The 20,820-nt window shown below is 40.0% G+C and overlaps 1 protein-coding gene across 1 annotated transcript in view; it reads right to left on the bottom strand.

The window, feature by feature from the left end:
* The window catches only part of CDYL2 (chromodomain Y like 2), a 58,942-nt gene that overhangs the window by 4,794 nt on the left and 33,328 nt on the right, over positions 1-20,820 (bottom strand). The window contains exons 3-6 of the mRNA XM_083851631.1: positions 14,348-14,565; positions 7,523-7,695; positions 2,749-2,959; positions 1,839-1,982 (exon numbers count right to left, since the gene is read on the bottom strand). Of these exons, the coding sequence (XP_083707757.1) occupies positions 1,839-1,982; positions 2,749-2,959; positions 7,523-7,695; positions 14,348-14,565 (746 nt within the window). The remainder of the gene's footprint in view (positions 1-1,838; positions 1,983-2,748; positions 2,960-7,522; positions 7,696-14,347; positions 14,566-20,820) is intronic.

The following is a 20,820-nucleotide window of genomic DNA, read 5'->3' as shown; positions in this document are numbered from 1 at the left end:
AAAATGTGATCCCTTGAAATGAAAATGTTTTCTGTAAAGTAGTCTTTAGGGCTATGGAGGATGGAAAGCCAAATGTGGATGTCCGCCTTTAACAGTTGTTCTCCATGCATCATTTCCGTACCAGAACAGAAATGAGGAAGAATGGGCTTTTACTGCAAATACCTTTAGAGTTTATTTTCTTAAATGCTTGTAAGAGTGAAATATTTAATAACAGAAGGGCATTTAGTGAAAAAAGCACCCCGACTGTGTTCTGGAGGTAGATTTGCTTAGCATAATGCAATCAGTCACAAGAAATCACTGGAGTTTTTCCATCGGAAAGCCCAGTCTCAGGTCCTTCATAGTTGCTGCAGGTTCCTGAAGGCATGAACAACTCTAGTTTCTCCCAGAACCATTTTTGGACCCAATGAGATTGCCTCCTGTAAATTTATTTTCTAATATATAATGCAAATATGTATCTCACAAGGAGCCCAACAAGCCAAACAAAACTATAATAATTCATAAACTGCTGAATTTTGGGGACAGAAGATTTAATTTAAAACTAATACAGCCCTAATGGTTAAAGGAGAGGCAGCCTTGACGACACCTGCAAATTAAGCCCAGTTCCTATCTGTTTTAGGTTTCAACAATGTTATTCCAGGATAATATTTCTGTAACTCAAGTAAATGGCATTCACTGTAAATAGCGGGGCCTGCACATTTTTTTTCTCTGTTTGTGAACAAGTATCCACAGCGACTTGGGACGAGCTCCTCACATGCACGGTTTTTGTGACTTCAGCCTGGTTGGCACTGAGGATCTCAGGGAGTAAACCTGGTCTTGGAGAGTTTTAACTCTCGTCCTAGTCCACAAGTTAGCACTGCTCTTTCCAACAGGTCTCAGGAGAAGATTTCCTTGGCAGCCAGTAGCCGTGAAAGAAAGAAAAATTCTCAGTAAGGCCCAGAGGTTTTCCCAACTCATAATGCACGTTATATCAGCGTGATCAAATAAGCTTATGCTACATTTCCAGAGTTTCATTCTGAATGTCTTCGGTGAGATCTAATCTACACTTCATTTAATTAAAAATCTCCCGTGTCTCTACCTTCTCTTTTACAACAGATCTTTTAAATGAAACTAAGGGATGCCAAGAGAGTTTCAGGCATAGGAAGTATAAAAAGAAATGGTAGCAATTTGCACTTCAGTTAGTGCAGTTTTACTGCAGCCTGTATCATGTTCTTCACTGCATTTTTTTAAAACAAGGATGTGCCTGGAATGGGAGCATAGATGCCTGAAGGGGAGAACCTTAGAAAGTAAAAATAGGAAAGGATTTTCTTTCAACTTCTATATACACAACAGGGCAGTCATAATACTGTGGCCAGAGTGCATGCAAATCCCCTGTGTCTCGTCGCAGTGGATGTTAGCTGGCACTACCCCTCCCTTCGGGTGCTCGCGTAGGACATTGTGCGGAGTCAGGAACTAGGCAGGTGCACAAGAGAAGGCAGTCAGCTGAAAAATAGCAGGCCAGGACAGTGTGAAAGGCAAATAGGTTTTCTTCCTGGCCCTGCAGAGGTTTCCCAGTATATCAAACTCTCTTCATGAAAGAAACCTGTGCTGAAATTCCCTTTCAAAATCTGTGGCAGGGCGGCTCCGCACATTGAATAAATGTGGAGATGGGGAAGTGAAAACCCTCCCTGCCCCTGAAAAATTGGAATCTCCACGAGACTGCTGATCCCGATCCTGATTTTCTGTTGCTAGCCCTCTTCCACGGTTATGGCTGAGGACCTGCTTTCTGACATGATGAGCCTCGGGAGCACACCTTACCTCTGCAAAGCGTAACTTAGTCACAAAGCAGTTGGACTCCTTACCACTGCACTGCAGGAGGCCATTTCCTTCACCCGCAGCATCACTTCTTGGCTAAACGTTGTTGGCCAGAACACTTGGGACACTAGTCCTCTGCTGCAGGCTTCCTGCGCTGTCAGCTTTCTCCCACAGAACAACATTTCGTTTGCCTGTGAAACCAAAAGATTACTTGAGATCTTGGGTCAAAATTCCTTTTTCCTTAATTTTCCATGATTCCTTTTTGATTTAAATTTTTCTTCCACACCTGCCTGCTATTTTGCAAGATTAAATTTACAAACGGTTTGCTGTATCTTTCCATACTGCAAAATACTTCAAAAGGAGTTTTGGTAGCTATTTAAGGACTGTGCAGGTGGCCAGAGCACAGCATGGGTTTCGCGTAAGTGAAATGTGCTGGCATGCACGATGAATCCGTATTGCTGATTTTACGAGAGTAACTGTTGGTGATACAGCGTTACTGTGCCGAGTCATGGAACAGAGCATGAAATACTTTGTGGGGCGAATTCTGCATTGTTATTCTGGTAAAAACTAAGCAGCCTTACTGGAATTACTAGGGATCTACTTTAGAGAAGCAGATAACAGAATCCAGCTCTGTTACTGTGCAGTGCTAACGCAACACAAAGTATTCTGCAGCATCATTCTGCTAATGCATTTCTTCCCTTTTCTACCATAATCTTGACAATTTTTGCTTTTTCAAACTGTGTTCAGTCTTTCTTGCATACAGCATGTGCAATTTATTGAATTCAGAAATCATTTTGTGAAAAGAAATTGGTAGGCATTAGATGAACTTTGCATGGATTACATTTCCATCTATGACAATTCAGAGAAACAGTTGTTTTCTGTTTTAATTTTTAAAGAGAGAAAGAACAGCATGAACTTAACAAAGGTTCTTCAGCAGTTTTAGGTGGAAAACCTTACCAGTGCAACACCCAGAATTTGTGGGAATGTGTAAGATGAGCAGCCAGCTGGAGTGAGTCGGATTGTTGCATATGGTGTCTGAAACCATGCCTTCTCACTTGCCCAAACGATATCACATAGTGGCAAAATAGAAGCTCCTAACCCAAGAGCAGGGCCGTTGATAGCAACCACAATTGGCTTCTTAAACTGAATAAAAGCTTTAACAAAATCCCTAAAATAAAAAAATAAAAGAAAGATCTTGAATACAAAAGTAACACACAGATGAATTCCTGAGCTTAAAAGCATTTAATCTGAAAACAAATCAGAACCACAGATGAACACAATAAATGCCATGGCCCATTTTTATGAGGTCAGAATTGCAAGATATTTTCTACTTTACACACACAAAATGACTCTCATACTTAGCTATTTAATCATTTGGAGTACCTGGCATATTAAATACTTTTGCATATGTTGTGTATGAACTGGCTAATTGGAATGCACTGACTGCTCTGCTTTGGCAGAATGGTGTGGTTAGGGTCAGTGTTACTTGTAGACCAGTAACTCATGAGTTTGTATGTAGTGCTTCTCCGTTTGTTCCAGAATGGCTCGTATGGACTCTGATGGTCTGGTTTGGCCAACTTGATGAACATATTATAGTGTGAAGGACAAGAAGCTCGTAGGAGTATTGTTGAGTATTTATGTTTTCAAGAAGTTCTTTTAAAAATCTTATCTCAAAGGTTACTGCAAGTCCCGTCAGTGGATTGGGAGACAGTGAATGCTCATGGCACACCTGCTGAAAGAACAAGACCCCCAGAGGGGATTCAGAGAGAAAGAGAAATGTTTGAGCAGGAAAGAATTTCATGAGAGGTCTGTTGGGTCTTCATTGCAATTGACTTGGGCAGAGGCATAACGAAGTAGATACCCTTGCCCACTTACAACTGAAAATGTGAAGCAATTGGAAATAACAGGGAAGTAAATGCGATCCAATTCATCTGGATGAATGAATTCGAACATATTAAATTCCGTGTACTGAGGAGATACTTTAAATAAGTCACCTACCAGGAACTGTGGAAAGACATCTGTTGAGTGGAACAGCCTATGCACCAATTAGGAAAAAAACGAGTGTAACTGAGGGCAAATTCTGGGCTCCAGCAGCTCAGCACACAGCAGGTATATGAAGGCAAACAAGATGCTCAGTTATTTTAGAAGAGTGACATATATAAATCAAGCTCAGAACAAAATAGGTTATTCTGTTCCAGCCTTGGGTATTTATTAGATCCAGAGTGCATCATTGCCGACTGATTTGAGGAAAGAACGTGATTTTTTGTCAAAGGTGCCCTTCAATGAGTTGCAGATCTCTCCCTGAGGTCATGAGGACCGAGACTCGTGCTTCTGGGAACAGGAGGTGTGCCTTGCAGGTCAGAGTGCTGATTTGGCAAAAAAGATAAGTATTTTATTGGACCGAAGTGCAAGGACTTTAGCTATATTTTAAATAGAAACAAAGAGTCTGATGTCTCTTAAGCATTAAGCGTTCAATGACCGAGTTCTGTTTTTCAAGCCATCTAGTAAGGATTTGATTTTTGACTTTGAGAATATAGTCATGGGAATAAAAGAGAAGATCAGAGAAAAGACAAAGTGGCTGAAATAAGGAACACCGTATGTATGTGTTCAAAACAATCTCTAGAGGACGGCAGGGTTATGGAGAGCTGAGGTTCATTTTTGTTTGCAGAAGCAATGCTGTTCCCTTGTCTTGTTATTTCTTGTTTATGGGCTTGAGTAGTGACTGCGGATCACTGCACCTGATTAATTCCAGAGTTTTGAGATCCGTAGTAATGTCATCAACTCGGCTAGTAGGACTACACATGGGAAAGAGGGGTGTAACAAAAGATAGGCAAAAAGAACAAGCAATACGGCTAAGTGATGGCAGCAGATCTGAGGACCACGTGGAGGCAGAAGAAGATTTGTGGAGAAAAGCAGAAAGCAAAAGGGACCTGGAAGTGACTGTGGAAGAGAGATTAGTGGTGTGGAGAGGAAACGGGGAGATGATGGGCAGGAGGAACAAAGCAGAACACATTAATGAAGGGGAAGGGATGAAGGAAATGTGAAATCTTCATATGAGTGAGCAAGGAAGGAAGGCTTGGAGGTGGACTGAAAGTGGAGCAGATCATTGGGAAGACACTGAGCCTCTGTCACGAGGGGAGGATGGGGAACGGAGTATGGCACAACGGATGGCTATGGAACATACCATCTATAGGATGGAGTGGAAAGCTAAAATATTGGGAGCTTACAAGGGGAACAAATGCCTGTATTTGGTCTGCAGAAGCTGCACTCCACTTATCGGTGTTCCCTGCTTAGGACATCACTTGTTTCAGCGAGTTCTCTGTCCTCAGAACCTGGCACGTTCACGTGCCTCCAAACCAGAAGTTCACGTGTAGCTGCTGGGATAGAAGATCCTTGTTTCAATTCAAGGAAGTCTTTGAAAAGGACTGAAAGTTGTAATTGTTGCTTGACAGCAGAACCTGAAGCTTGAAGGTAGGAAAGTGTCGTGTACAGAAGGCTTTGTTTTCGCTAGAGGAGGTCTGGAAAGCTGACCGTCGGACACACTTTGGGATGCCTCTGCGTTGTTGCAGTGCTGCAGTCAGGGCTCATAAACATGTCCAAGTCTGTAAAGAAGCTCAGCAAGTAAGGTCGTCCGTCCTTTCTTCTGGCCATACCTAGAATTTTACATATCGGGTCCTGTCCTGGTACCTGTCTGGTGGTGCGACAAGGCAGGCTGGCGCTGGGAATGCTTCCCACGAGTCTCTTGAGTGCAGGACACTGCAGGCCATGCATGTGTAGCTGCTGTGCAGTCATCTGTCTGCCTTCTCCCTGCTGCAGGAGTGCAATGCCAGGCACGTGTCTGCATGGTGGCTGGAGAGAAGCGGCAGCACCACGCATCTGTGAGCTGCAAGCCCCAAAGGCAGCGGGTGAGGATGGGGGCCAAAGGAATACATCGTTCGTGTGAGATGAGATTTGGTGGGTATTTAAACTTTAGTTTTGACTTGTGGTCAGTATACGGGATCCACAGTTTAGAAAGGGAAAACACACGGTAATGAAGACTTTAATTTCATGTTTGTAGAAGCATGCTCCTCTAACTTGATGTAGAGCAGTGAAGGCAGAGATGCGTTAATGTGTTTGAGGACATCCTAGCCACTGAAAAAGGGAAGCCTGCATTTTCACTACTCTTATTATGGTGTATTTTCCATGAGTTGAGTCCTTTGTTCACAGAAAGCACAGACGGTGCTAAATGGAAAACGTAGTGTATTGTTTCCAGAAGTACAATAAAAATCTATTTCCAGTGGGCCTGAAGCCGACATTCTTGACGAGAAGTACATTGTACGAGCACTTCAGGAGCGTTCGGTGAGCCCAAGGACAGGAAAACAGTCTTGCAGTCTGACTTACTGTCATTTAAATGTTGAACTGGTAAGTATACCTGTGTATTAAATGTGTGTAGGTAATTGTGTACATATATAACAATATCTTTCTACACAATATTTACACAAATAGTATTAAATTTATATCTTTTCAGGGAGTGCGAGTGTGCCTGTGTTTTCAAACAAGAATACTGATTTTCTTCCCTCCTATTTTCTTTTCTTTTTTTTTGGTTCTGCATTTTTAAAAATGCCTCGTATTTAAGAAATACTTAAGATGTATCCTTCAAAGGGATTTTTTTTTAATATCATTAAGTGATATTCAAGCATAGCTAAACTGTTAAAAACAGGTCATGATTTATTATGTTTAAGAAGTACATTTTAATTATTTCAAAATATTTTGAGAATTTCGAAAGTATTAAAGTGAGAATCAAAACTGATCTGCATTACTTGTAACCAAGATAATTGGTGGTTAACACATCACGTAACAACTGTACCTACTCTCGTATTTTATAAATACATCCAAAATACATGTCCATTGTAAGACAAATTCTTTAATATTCCTTCATAGATTTGTTAGAATTTGCTGCTTAAAATTTTAAAGCTCTCAGAAGAATCGTATTTGTAGGAAGTAAAAAATTAAGAGACCAAACCCTCTGCTGGTACAGACTGGTGAAATACCACTGACTTCAGTGGGGCGATGTTGATTTATACTGGAAGATCTGCCAAATATGAATAAAGTATACCTTGTGGATAATGGAAAGATTTGGTGATGTATTGTGCAGATTGATTTGTAGACTGCATGTCATAAACCCTGGATTTCTATTAAGGTAACATGATATATATATATAAGGAAAGTCACATTTTAGTTATGAAAATAAAACTACATTTGCATATATATTAAGTAATTTAAATTTAAGAAAGAGTGGAGACCCTTCTAATAAGGTTCTGAAATACAGTGGAAAACTGCTGTTTCAACAGAATATGACTAAACCATGGATTCCCATTTGTACTGAAATTCATTAAAATGATGAACATTAAAACAAGTAAAATATCTGCCTTTCAGGAACCACTTTAGAAAACGAAGCAATAGCGAATTTGGAAAAACAACAACAAAGTTGTATTTGAATTTGGAGGATTAATTTGAAGTATTAAATACAGAGAAGTGGAATAAAATAAATCCCTGTGGATAGTTAGCACTGGAATAATTGTGCTTTCTTTTGTAATGAGGAAAGGTCCAAGGTTCTTACTAAACAAATTTGTAGGACTATAATTAGAAGGCAATCAACACTTAAATATACAACATTTTTGGACCTGATAAATATCTTTATAATCACACACTGCATTTCATAATTTAGAGATCATAGGTAAGCTTGGGTCACCTTATAGCTTCTGCAATCCTAGTGCTTTCCTTTCTTCTGTCATTGGATAACCTGCCAATTAAATATGAGTAATCTAGGCCACTACAGAATACACTTCCCACTGCGCTGAGAAGTAAGAGTTTACTGTCATCAGCTGATGCATTGCACAATGCTCTCCGAACTTCCTTCATGATCTGTGGATAAAGAAAAGTAAACAATTCGACATGCATGCCGTTGCAATATCATTTCCCTACTTTTACAAACCTTATTGATTTTGAGAGACTTAAATTTTGGGCACTATTAATACTTACATCAATGATATATATTTATATAATTTTAATAGAATGATAACACTGAGAGTTCGCAAAATATTTTGTCTTTGGAAGTGCTTTGTAGATGCTTATTAATTCAAAGAGGTTTTAGAGCTTGGCTGTTCTTCGCTTGTTCTATGGGAAATTCTAGCTAGCTTATGCTATTTGCTTACAATTTAATAATTTCAAATACCGCTTTTTTGTTTTCAAAATTCAGTGTACATCACTGTAACACAACAATAGCCTTTAAACCTCAACAGGTTGTAAATAAAATCTGTGAACCCCATCTTTCAGTTCTTCAACTGCTTTGGTTTGTATGGCTTGAACCAGAGCGAGGTAGCACAAGAGGACATCGTATACAACATCATGACAAATATATTATTCATTTTTCTGCGGTCAGTGATATTGTTACAGCCTACAAAAGTTAGAACAAAAATGCCACTAGAGAGAAAGACATTTTTACACTCTGATTTAGGACTGGATCAAGCTATTAATCGCACCATAAATCAAACTAATCAAAATCTGTATGGGATTGAGCTGCTGCTATTGTAAGAAAATAGCCTTTCATCTGAGTACAATTGTTTTCTTAATGATTTTTAAAAGGAAATGTTATTTCATGAACTTCTGATGAGTAACTTGTCACAGTTCAGCACAGTTCGTAAGCTGTAATCGATTTAAGCAATTTGAGCTTCCCCTCTTCTCGTCAGTGCTTTGCTCTTTGCTTCGGTAGGGCCCTGATTTCACCTAGCGTGGCACTGCCTGGGCTTGAACATCCTCGTGTGTCCAAGCACCTCCTATGCACAGGGCCCTGCTCAGCCAATTTTTTCTCATTTGCTCTCAGAGTAAATTTAAGTAAAAGACAGCACAAGGTGGTTGGGGCATCAAATTTGGTTTCCCCGAGAGAAAACCAAGATTTTTAGCTCGTGATTATTTCTGTTCGCTACCTTCTTTCCCCCCCCAAAAAAAAATCTTTAGATCTCCAAAGTGTTTTATTTAGGAAACACAGAAGTTTTATTTTTACTCTTTTAAATAGGTAGGCTTCTATTAGAAATGTTGTGGCTTCTGCGAACAAGTTTGAACTTGTATTTTCATGCCATGGAGTGCATGTCTGCTTTCCATACGTTTGCATAAAAACACCCCGTTGTTACTGGCTGCTGAGGCTGGGACGTGAGAAAGCAGGTGGTGAATTCTAGGTGCTTTACTACACGTGCTTTACTTTTACACGTGCACTTCGGAGCTGCTGCACTACCGAGTATGTGGCAGTGGGTGGAAGTGAAGCAATTAAAAGCAGCAGAATGTGGATGTGCATTAGAAACTCTTGTGCAGGTACAAAAATGGCATTAGGAATATTGCAAGTACTGGCTCTTCTAAGAATCTCAGAGGCTGTTTAGCCCTCGGCTGGTAAAAATATAGCAAAACTGCACATTTTGTAAAGGGCAAACAAAGGCAAAAAAAAACCAACAAATCTCTGTCCAAAGTTGAAAAAGAAATTTTAGAAGGTGGTAGATATTAGAAATAAAAAATACATATTTTGATTTTCTTAGTTCCACGTGAGTGCAAGATTGCCTGTTCCCAGAATCTGCTCTTTCTTAGGGAAGGCGTATAAATAATATCACAGACTAACACTCACACATTTTTATGTACACTGAGGAGCTCTGCCACGAAGTGGTACTCTGTTCACTGAGTTCCCCTTCTGTTCCCCTTCCTCCAGTGACATTTGCTTATGTGCCACCTCTTTGATGTTACCACTGCTATCCTTCAAACACATCCCTACCACTACAACCCTGGCTCCTTTTTATCTTACCCCTTAGCGATTTGGATTGCTAAAGCCATCTTAGAGTTGGTACACCAAAATTTGGAGCAGAGATTATACTACCTTTAGGAAGAACCAATATTCTCCTGTCACTGTTTTTTCAGTGTTTTGGAGAGAGGGATATTGAAGGTCCATTTGTAGGAATTGATTTCTGGCATATGGTTGAAAATGGGGAGGCTCTGACAATATTCTGGAGAGTATTTTTGAGCAGGAGTGGAAATTTATTTCCACCTAATTTCTAGCAAAAGAAAACAGCATGACAAAATGGAAAAACGTAATGTAGAAGTGTTTTCGATCTCCAAAAGATTTTTGTGTTTGTTTGTTTGTTTTGTTTTTGGAAATATCTGTAAGTTCGATGTTAATGCCATTATTAAAAGGTGCTCAGAGCTCGCTGGAATATACTGAATCCAGTGAAGTCAGTTGTCACTCCCCTGTTCTGTGACACGACTCCTTGGCTGTGCCGCCCCAAATTCACCTGGTTACCTTGTCGCCTCGTCCCTCAGCCTATCTGCATCCAGCCTGCTGTGTTCTGTTTCTTCTGAATGCCTTGGCACCGTGGCTTTCAGCACTGATTATTTAGGTATGGATATTTCCCTGTAGATGATTATATGATTACAGCAAAGCTACTAATAATAAAATACGATAAAAGAGATGGTTTGTGTTTAGGGTTAGAGAACTGTGTATTAAACTGCACTACTCTAAACATAATTTTGGTTCAGAACGTGCTCTCTGTGTTTAAGTATGAATTTCTATTTAATGCAGCAATGAATTCAGTTTACGTATAGAGAGATGCTATGTGTTTTAGTTCCATTTCTTTATCAGATTCTAAGCTCTTCTTCTCTCTTCCATGGTACTTAAACCTTCCTTCATTTTGGTATAACTGTGGCATTTGTCCAATTAAATTTTTTTCTTTCTGTAATGGACCAGACCTAATGCCACTATTTGCAGGGCTCCACAGCAGTATTCTCCAGTTCCAAGCTTTTTTTTTTTTTAATTAGTTTTTTTTTTAATGTCCTTTTAGGCAATTATCACTTGTGGGGGCAGCATTTTTATTTGCATTTATTTGACTAACATTTCTGAATGAGCTTTATACAAAACAGTATGGCCCAGTCCTTCAGCTTCTGAAAATCTATCAGCTTATAAATTCAGACCAACCCTAATGCTTCACTTACTGATTTATTGAAACCCAAATATATAATAAAATTATCACTTTCTCAAAAGTTGCTCATTTTTTTTAATCCTGTCAAGAAAACAAGTTGGTTAGTCCTTTAATAGGACACCTTGTATTGCAAAACAAACATAAAATGTTTAAAGGTTTCATTAAACTTCTAAAAGTTTATTTTAATGCCTTTCACAGGACAGAGGAAGTTTTAAAAGGCATTTGGTGCCCTTTGCTTTCAATATTGCTTACATTCTGGGGAAATCGGGAAGCTGGGAATTTATCGCCTTAATTATACAAAGTGTCTTCAACAGAAGTCTCTTGTTTATATAAATAGAAATACTAGATTAAAAGGTTAATTTCTCTGAATCTCTGAGGATTCGTTATTGATATCCTTACAGGTAAATATTCTGTAAATATTACAGTAAAACAAAATTTTAAAGCCATTCAGTTGTTCTTGGAGCCTCTTCCTCAATTGTGCCTTTTTACACAAACACACTTTTTGTTACTCACTGGCTCTTTATGCAAACAGATTCTGAGTCCTTTCTGTTTGACAAACAGAGGAGTTATGAACCTGTACGGCTGGCTTCAGGCATAAGTGTGGCCAAAGAAATAATTTGTCTTTGTATGAGAGCAAAAATACAGAAAATGGTAAAATTGTATCTGCTCCCCCACCTTTTTTATTTTAAAATGTCAGAAAAAGTTGTAAGTAAGGAAAAGCGAAGGCAAGGCAGTGCTCCAAAATGCTCCTGGTAGAACTTTAAACCCTTCGGTTCTCATGGCTAGAAATTTGAAACCGGCCTTTTTGTAGGTGAACTGTACTTGAGGTAGTTATATCCATCTTCAGTGCACACATTAGCTGTTTGGGGTACCTTTTGTGTTTAATTCAGTGGAATATTAATTCCTATCTGTATTAATAATATGCCGTAAAAACAGTGGAAGGGTCCATTTAATTGAAACAGAACTTGGATCCTTGCATTGTGCTTAGATAAAACAGCAGCAGCATCAAAATTGGAGAATGAACTTCAGAAGCAGCAAAAGGCCTGTGAGAGACAATGCCCTAATGGAAGCAGTAATGCTGAAATATTTTTGCATATCTGCTTTAGAAATTAATTTTAAAAGTGGCAAGCCTGAGCCACTGCAAAAACAAACCAAAACCAAACCAAACCAAACCAATCAAAAAACCAAGCTATGCCATTTCATGACACTGGCTTGAAAGTTTTATAAGGTCTTGTAAAATGTAAGGAAGGATTTCTATAGTCCCTGTACATTTTGTAGAAAAATCTCAATTACTGTAGCGGCACTGAGCCAACTTCGGGAGGCGCAAATGCTGCTGGAAGAGCCTCGACACATTTTGTGCTAAACCACAGGTGTGATGTGGTTACCAAAATGTAGGATGAAGATTCAGGTAGACTTTTCTAAGCCTTTTATTTATTTATTTTTTTTCCTTGTAGAAGTAAGTTTCCTGGCCACAAGTGCAGTATCATGTCAGTGATAAGGAGGCAAAGTTTTGTTTTGAGTCAGCTTTGACATGCAGAACACTGTGCCGTAATTCTAAAGTTCTTCGTTATTTTAATTAAAGTGAAATTAAAGCAGAAATAGCAGAGGGCAACAAATGAACTAAACGATTGGATTCCATCTGAAGATTAAGGTAAAACCCAAAGGGAAGCAGTGGAGCAGGGGTGTTTACAGGTGAGAGTGATTTTTTATGAGATTAATTTTATAATGATTGTGGGCAATGCACACCTTTCCCTTTTTTTATTTATTTTTTCCTAACGTGGATGGCTGAGAATAACCAGACCGCTATTTTGACCACACTGAGTAAACCTGCTCTCTGCAAGTTAATCATTTTCTATTTGGCAAACATAATTTACTGAATGTTTAATCGAGCTTGAAGTTAGCGTTTCTTTTGGCAAAACGAAACACACCCTCTTACATCTTGTAGGAGTTTGGGGTTTGTGCCTTTCTATTCAGTGGTGCTGTAAGGGGCCAAAATAAAATTGTTGGATCTTCCCTGAACTACTCTGTCAGTTTATCTTAGCTATGGCCATGGGTGACAAACTGTAGGGACAGCACATTCAACATACTCCTTTCAGTTTCTTAAATTTTTGCTGAATTTACCAACATGGGAGGTGCTGGATTTTGTGGCGAGTGCCCAAGGGCTGCAGCCTGGAGCGAGGCCAAAGAAGCAGTTTCGTGGTTGCCAGCAAGCAGCCTTCAGAGGCTAACAGCTTTCAATTGCTCTCAGCCTGGATGAGTTTTAAACAGACAAGTGCAGAGAGCTCATTACCTTGATTAATTCCTGGCTATCCAGATTCTGGTCAGTAAAGTAGTTCTTTGAAATGTATTTCCGAGTTGTCAAATGAGCTCCCATAAAGGTTCTAGAAATAGTCAATGCTGGTGATGCAAGGAGAGGACTATTACGTGCTCATCATTTATTCTTAGGCAGAGGTGGGCTCCGGGCATATTGAAAGTTTTCAAAGAACAAAACAGATTGGTTTGGCAGACCTGAAGAGCTTGAATTAATTCATGGGGCAGTGCATTTGAACGCTGCTGATGTGGAACAGCACAGCCAGCAGTGTAAAGATATGTCTGTTCAGCCTGAACATGCTAAGTCCTTGATTTCCTACCTTTTTTCAGGCCCTTGAGCTCTTCATTTAAATTACCTGCAGTGTCAATTAGTGGCAATTAATACATGGATGGAACGATGGATTTGATGCAATCATCTAGCGTGTTTTTAGGGACTAGTATTAAAAGCAGGTGTTTGGTGTTCTGAGATAATTACTGAGATAGTCCTTTTAAATATTAAATAGATTAAAAACTAGGAGCGATAAAGGTATGTACCGACAGTTTTAACTATTTAGTATAATTCTAGGTATTAATGTCCATGTGTATGTGTGCATTTGGGAAGGTGGAGTCAAATTTAGGGCCCACAGCTTCTCAGCCCTTCCTGTGACCACGTAGTACAAGCTACAAGTCTGACCGTAAGTGTATAATGTTTTGGAACAAGGGAATTCATTAGTATTGTGTATATATTGAACATCTTTATGCAATTCAGCTGAGACTAGAACCCTTAATTGGCAAAGATTTCATAACTAAAGATTTCATAAAGTGATTCAGAAAACAAGCAATTAGGGATTGAGGTATAGTTTTACTGTTACTGTTTCAGGATATAGCCTCAAATACCTCCATATGCAACAACTGGAGCACTGTTTAAATTAATATAATGAAAGAGACCAGATTTCTACTAAGGACGGTAAATATCAATTACTTCAGCATGTGAACAACAGCTTCATACAGCTCCATGCTGGAAGTACAGACTGTCATTCCTTTCCTTCCTTCCAGTTTTCAGTTTCAGACATGCCAATTCAAAATCAATTCCATTGCATTTTTTTCAATAGAAATCACATCTATGGAAAAATTAAATATATCTGAACTCCATAATTTCTTTTTTAAGATAATAAATTAGCATGAAAATACATAGAATGCAGCTCAAGTGCAGTGTTTCCAAGATAACCCACACATCAGCATGGTTTCTTTGGCTTTTAGGGCTACATGCTTACCTCTGGGGTCAGTGCATTGTTATCTGAAGTCTGACTCGAGAGCAAAATATGTGTGAAACCATCTTCTTTCCGGACTACAATGTCCCTGAACCGGCAGTTACTTTCATTTTGACGCACGCTGTATCTCAGTCTCTTATCGAAGACATAATCTTTTTCCCCATCTAGTTTCCTTTTCACAGTGCTGTGTAGATTCAAGCTGCCATTGGCCAGAGAAGAACCTTTCAGATGGAAATAATCAGAGCATAATTATGTCTATACTTTCAAAGAAATGGAGTCATACTTTTTATTAGTTTAAACATAATGCAATATTTACAATAGCCTCTACATGATAAGTTCGGTAAATCAGAAATATGCCTGTCTAGTCAAATATGGCCTCAAGCCATTCCTATTATTCTTTATAGCCTGTATATTCCAACATGCAGTTCCTTTTTGTTCTCTGATCAGACAACCACTGGGTCAAATGACTTGTAGCATGTGGGACTGGTACTCTTAATGGGATTCAGCTCTGCTTTGAAGATGAAAGCAGTTGTATCATGGTCTGTCCTATCACTTTGGGGTGATCCCTGAATTCATTAGGAAATTCGAATTCAGCTTTGGACAAACTTGACAAGGCAGGTTTCATCCAAATTCCATCATTCAAAGTTACATTTTCCTTCTTTTATGATGACCAAAAAGAAAAGTGATTATGAAATGATAATTTTAACACAGGTTGTCTCTCGTTGCACATCTCTATGTGACGGCAAGTTAGGGGAGTTCTTACTGAGCTGATAGATACCACAACTGGATTTCCCTTCCCTCTACCCATATGGTTAGCATTAGAAGTAGCAGTTAGCCATCACTGCTCTGATCCCAAGCTTCTCCTCATTACATTTTGCAGTCACAATAATAAGCTGACTTCTGACAGATACGATGTTGATATTGGACCTCGTACATTGAAAGGATTAATGCCGATGCCATTTTGGAGGGTATCCAGCATTAGGAAAAAAAACACAGAACTATGAAAATAAAGATAAAAGTTCCTTCTGAAACATAAATGAGAGTAATAACAGTTTATTCTGTAAAAGCAGGTTATTTTGACATACAGTTTGTATGACCTGTATGTTATTATTTTGCTCATCTTTGCAGTTCCGTTGTGATAGGCAATGCGTCGGAAAATCTTTACAAGATTTCTATGCAAGACTCCTTTTCTAATTATAGAAGCTTCACACAATTGCCATTAAAAGTAAAGCAGGGGCAGGTTATTGATGAACAGGGAGGAACAGGGATTGAAGCCACTCTGTTCATTGAAATAGTTTCCAAATGTTTTTGTTTGTTTGTTTAAATAGACGTAAAGTTACGATACTCCCTCTTAGAGAAAGGCTAAGATGCAAACCTTGCCAATGCAAATTCATTCCAGCATCTGGGATGAAACAGCTGAAAATTTTTAAAGGGGAGATGACATGAATAGAACATAATTTAAATTTTATGGCTTAAATGACCACTCTCCAATTAAAAATGCTCTGTTGGAGTGGAATTGAATGGTAAATTCATAACAGATCACTCTCTAAAGCAAAGCCAGTTACCTTCCATTTATGTCAGCTACGTTTCAACTTGATGTTTGTGTAGCTAACTGAATGGTCTGGTAGCTCACAATTGGCAATGGCCTGTGGAATTGTTCAGTAGGTGAAATACCCGTGTACACCCTGCAGTTATGATATGTGATGTTAAAAATATGTAGAGCGCTTCAGAGTACTTAACTGGTACCTCCCTTGGCTTCTTCATAGAATGGGTGTGCATGGTGTACACACACATCTACATACAGAAATGTATGTTTGTTAAAAAGTCTGCTATTTCTGTCGGTCATAAAACTCTTTTCATAGTTAAACTAAGAGATCCCATCCAAAACATTGTCCTTATTGTAATAAAGAGAGGATTTAACTGGTGCAAATGAATGTCTGTGACAAATTAGGTTAAGTCATCAATTTGAAAAAAAAAAGTATTTGAAGCCAGCCGAATTTGAAATTTTCAAGAATTGAAATAATTAGTATAATATAGCGAAACAAATTAACTATTTGATTTGGGTAGACATGCAGATATTATATTTTTATCTACTCAGTCCTTACTATATTGCTTGACCCAGCAACAAACTGCTAGGATATGAAGAGGTAAAACTCCCAGAAAAGTATAAAGAACTTATAAAACCAGAGGCATGAATGAACATTAAGTGGAATATGTGTCCAACTAACTGTACTGATAATCTACCTAGCGTAGAAGATTAAGCTACATCTATTTTAAATACAGACACTAAGAGAATGGTAGAAGATTAATTCACACAGATAATCCAGATCAGCTAAAAGCCTCACAGAAATAATTTATTTCAAGTTTTTTGTCACATTCTTCTTTGTTCGAGTAATGTAGTTGGTCTGTAAATTAAACATATGATGTAAGAAATTATAGATCTTATCTGTATTCTAACTGCCTGCACGCCAGCTGACAAAAACTTAACCTCGGCAGAGAAATATCTAAATTAAATTTGAGAGAAACGTAAATGGAAAAGCGCAATTTCCAAGAATGGATGATTAACAGAACAAGATGCAGTGAGTAAATTGTTGTCTCAGTGTATACAGTGCATCCTTGTAATCTTGTTTAATCTGATAAACCGGAGAAAATGATCAGCAAAATCCAAAGACAACACTCCTGAGAGATCAGGCCAATTTAGCTGCAGAGATGTGATGGAGCTACTGAAGGCTTGCTCTGGAGCCACTAAAGCATCCAGATTGTCTTTGCACGAGCTTTAATAGTTAGCACCTGCTTAAGGCACACAAGGGTAACAGTACCTCAGCATGTCAGAATGAAAAATGGCTGTGTCAGGAAAAAAGAGGCCTTCACAAAGCAATCTGTAATGCATGTGAAATAAATTACGGACATCACGAATTAAGTGAGGAGGCTTTAGGTACTTCTAAACGTGGTTTACCGGCTTAGCAGTGAGTATATGATGCTCAGTCCAAGTACAAATTGGAAGCAGAAAATAATTCTTCCTGTACGGGGAGAGTAATGTAATCATTAACTTTTTCGTGAAGGTACCTAAACACATACTGGTATTTAGAAGTTTCAGTACTTCTTAAGGGAACTTAAGACATTTCCACACCACTGGTGCATGCAGTACTCCTCCGAAAATGGCAATAACGAATGCTACTTAAGGAGGAAACCCAAGTTGTCCACTTTCTGCAGTCCTTTGCCCTAATATCATCCCTCATATTGGACAGGAATATGAGAAGACTGATCCTTCCCATTTTCTTCAGTATTTCCTCGTGGACCTTTCCATGGATTTCTCTAATCCCTTTTTGAGCCTGTTGATGCTGTCTGTCTCTGCAGCCTCCTGTGGTATGAGTTCGAGAAGTTTAGCAACCACTACACAGAGGAGAATTTCCTTTCATCTGCGCCTTTATCTGACGTTCCACCAGTTTCGGTGAGGGGTCCCTACTTTGGCTATTGAGGGATTTAACGCACAACAGTTCCACATTTATTTTACCAGAGGCCTTGGTGATGTTATAAACTTTGATCACATCCCCTCTCAGCCTCCCTCTCTCCAAAAGGAAAACTCTTTTAGTCTTGTAATCCACATCATCGTCTGAGCTGCCAGTCCCTGTACCTTGTACTGCACTACCACCAAAGGGGAGGACATGTCACGATGTTCCCGTTGCTGCCGTTGGAACGGGAAGGTGCCTAAAGACTCCAGATCGCTCTGGGGTTCTGTTATACTGGGCACTGCAGGAAACAGATCAGAAATTTGTAGTCTAAAAAAAATGAGGCAGACAAAGAGTAGGAGATGAGAGCGCAGATCCACCCCTCCGGGCTTTCGAGGGCTCGGATCTCCCCATCCCCTTCCCCTGCTCTGCTGCTTCCACTCCAAGAGACAACAGACACCTCAACCCCCCCTTACTTTCTGATCCTTTTTATCTCATTTTCATCACAGCTCCCCATTCGGTGTGAGGGAGCAGTCTCTGTGTCACCACTTGGTGCCGGCACTAGGGTACCGGCCGGCAGCCACACCATGAGCAACTGCTCTAGCTGGAAAAAACCTTCCTGCAAAACCTTCCTTAATTTTCCAACAGATCGGGTTCATCTTGTAGGCTCAAGAGTACCGAAAGTGGAGGGGATGGGGATAACGACCAGGATGTCGTGGGAAGAAGGGCTGGGCTGCTGCTTTTGTTAGGAGCACGCATTTATGCTGACCGAAAAGGAGCTATGGGTTTCATTTTTCTAGGTGAAATCAACCACATTCCCTTATTCTGCCTGGTAAAACAGCTTGGCATTCCTCTCAGTCTTTCCAACAGCCTTTCTCTGTCTCCTTTCTGTCTTTCTTGTGGGCAATGGTTAATACTGTACATACTTAAAGGCAGTGCTCTGGTGATAATTTACTAATAATTTCAGACTTCTTCAGCTAAGGGAGCATCTGTAAGATATCTAAAAGCAATGGGCTTTTATGCAAACTGAGAAAGCAAGCATATTTGGTTGTCTCTTACTGCCAGTATTTCTCCAGAATAAATAAAACAGAGAAAGCTAAAAAAACAAGAGGAAACAGTGACTAAGTTCATAGAGAAAATTTAAATTAAGGGCACCATGAGACTACAAAGATTTTCATAATGGAGAAAAACAGTGGTTAGTGATACATGACAAGCAAAAATTCTTCAGCAGATGGCACAGAAATAGAGCGATGTAGGAAAGGAGAGAGGAAATTAAAAGGGGCTGGTTTTTGATGCTGTCAGGAGACCTGACAAAACAATCACTCTCAATTACAATGTATGGAGAGAAACAGGGAGGTGATAACAGGAGACAACAAATGTCACCAGAAGGAATGCTATTGTTAGCTCCTGAGAGCATCGGTGGATGTTCTCCTGCAGAGGTTTTCAACATGTTCCCATTTGCAGACCCTTAAATAACTGTCAGTAAAGATGACTGCCCTCCTTCTGAAGGGAAGTGCAGATGTCAGGAGAGGTTTTATACACGAGGTCTGTCCCAGCTCCCGCACGTCAGAGTTCTTGGTCTCCACTAGGGCGCGAATAATTTCGTGCAAACATCTGTAGACGTACACACACCTTTCTGGGGTAAATTGCCTGTTCGTGAGAGTTTTATCTATGGGTTGAGCAGGAAACAATTATCCCCAAGAGGATGTACAAAACCAAACACAAATTGGTGGAAGTCTGTCCGAGCCACCAAAAACTAGTTTTCAAATAGTTATTTGTTTCAACAGAACTGACAGCGTGCAGGGCATACCACAGGCAAAGAGACCAGATATTTTTTGATTAGCTGTAGTATGTGGAGTAGTTATATCGCTTGGCTCCATACACTGGGAGTCAAACATCAGTATAATGCAAAGGAATACTGGTTCTGGCTGATGGTTTTTGGAGTCTTTCACTTGTACTCTTCGTCTCTAGACCAACTGAACTTAACATTTCTAAATACACTTTCTGTGCGCTCGTACACTTAGCTGCGAAATGAGGCTGCCATTTGTTTGGGCTTCATACAGGCGAGCTCAAAACTGACACAGATGTCTGCTTTGTAGGATCCTGCACGGGGCTGCCCGGGAGCCGCAGGGTCCGGGAGCCAAACCCAGGTCCTCCGGGCTCCGGCTTTGTTCTACATATAGCGCCTGGGAGCCCTGCGAGCGCTGGTGGGGCACGCCGGGCTTTCAGCCTCCAGACTCGGTGGCAGACAGCCTGAAACCTCTGGCATAGCTGGCTGCCTCCAAGCTAAACGTGGGAGTCCTGCCAAGCAGACTGCCACAGAGCTCCAGGTCTCGGGGGACGGAGCCTTGGGACCTTGGCTCAGATCTGGAGAAAGTTTTGAAACCCAAGATGTTTGGAACAGACCTTCTGTTATTCAATAAGTTGGCATTTTTTGTCTGAAACTTTCTTCATTTGTGATTTGTAAAATTTCAGAGCAGTTTTAGTGTGACATCTACCCTGATTAAAACGGTGCCGTGGCTCTAACTGACATATGGCAGGGGCATGCTGGCATCCTCTGCACCACTTCCCTGCGAGAATGAGTGCTGAGGAGTTCATAAATTGTTGGAACTGGTGAGGAGTAGTGCAAGGCTCTCTGATCTGACATTAAAATGATGCAAATTCTTATAGCAGGAAACATGCCTTCTCAAGCTCTAGGAAAAAGAGCTAGTGATTTTATTTTGACCACTTGCTCTTGGTAGTCTCATCTACCCTCTTTGTAGCTTTCTCTCTCCACTGTGCATGTGCTGAGTATCACAGAGCAAGACGGGAAGCATTAGCTACTAGGCCAGGAGCCCTCTGTACATGGCCAAACACTGGGCTGCTTTGGCACAGCAGTTTTCTAGTGAGCACTCTTAAAGGGATTGTTGGACAGGGCTGGTGGATACCATTCACTGGGTTCTGTGGGGACAAATGGCAGGCTCATTTGACCTTACAGTCCTTTGTAGCCCTTTGGTTCTTCATTAAAAAAAACCCCTCTGCATTATG

Source organism: Anser anser, assembly GCF_964211835.1.
Source record: "Anser anser genome assembly, chromosome: 11".
Classification (NCBI taxonomy): Eukaryota; Metazoa; Chordata; class Aves; order Anseriformes; family Anatidae; genus Anser; species Anser anser.
This window is presented reverse-complemented; position numbering and strand designations above follow the sequence as displayed.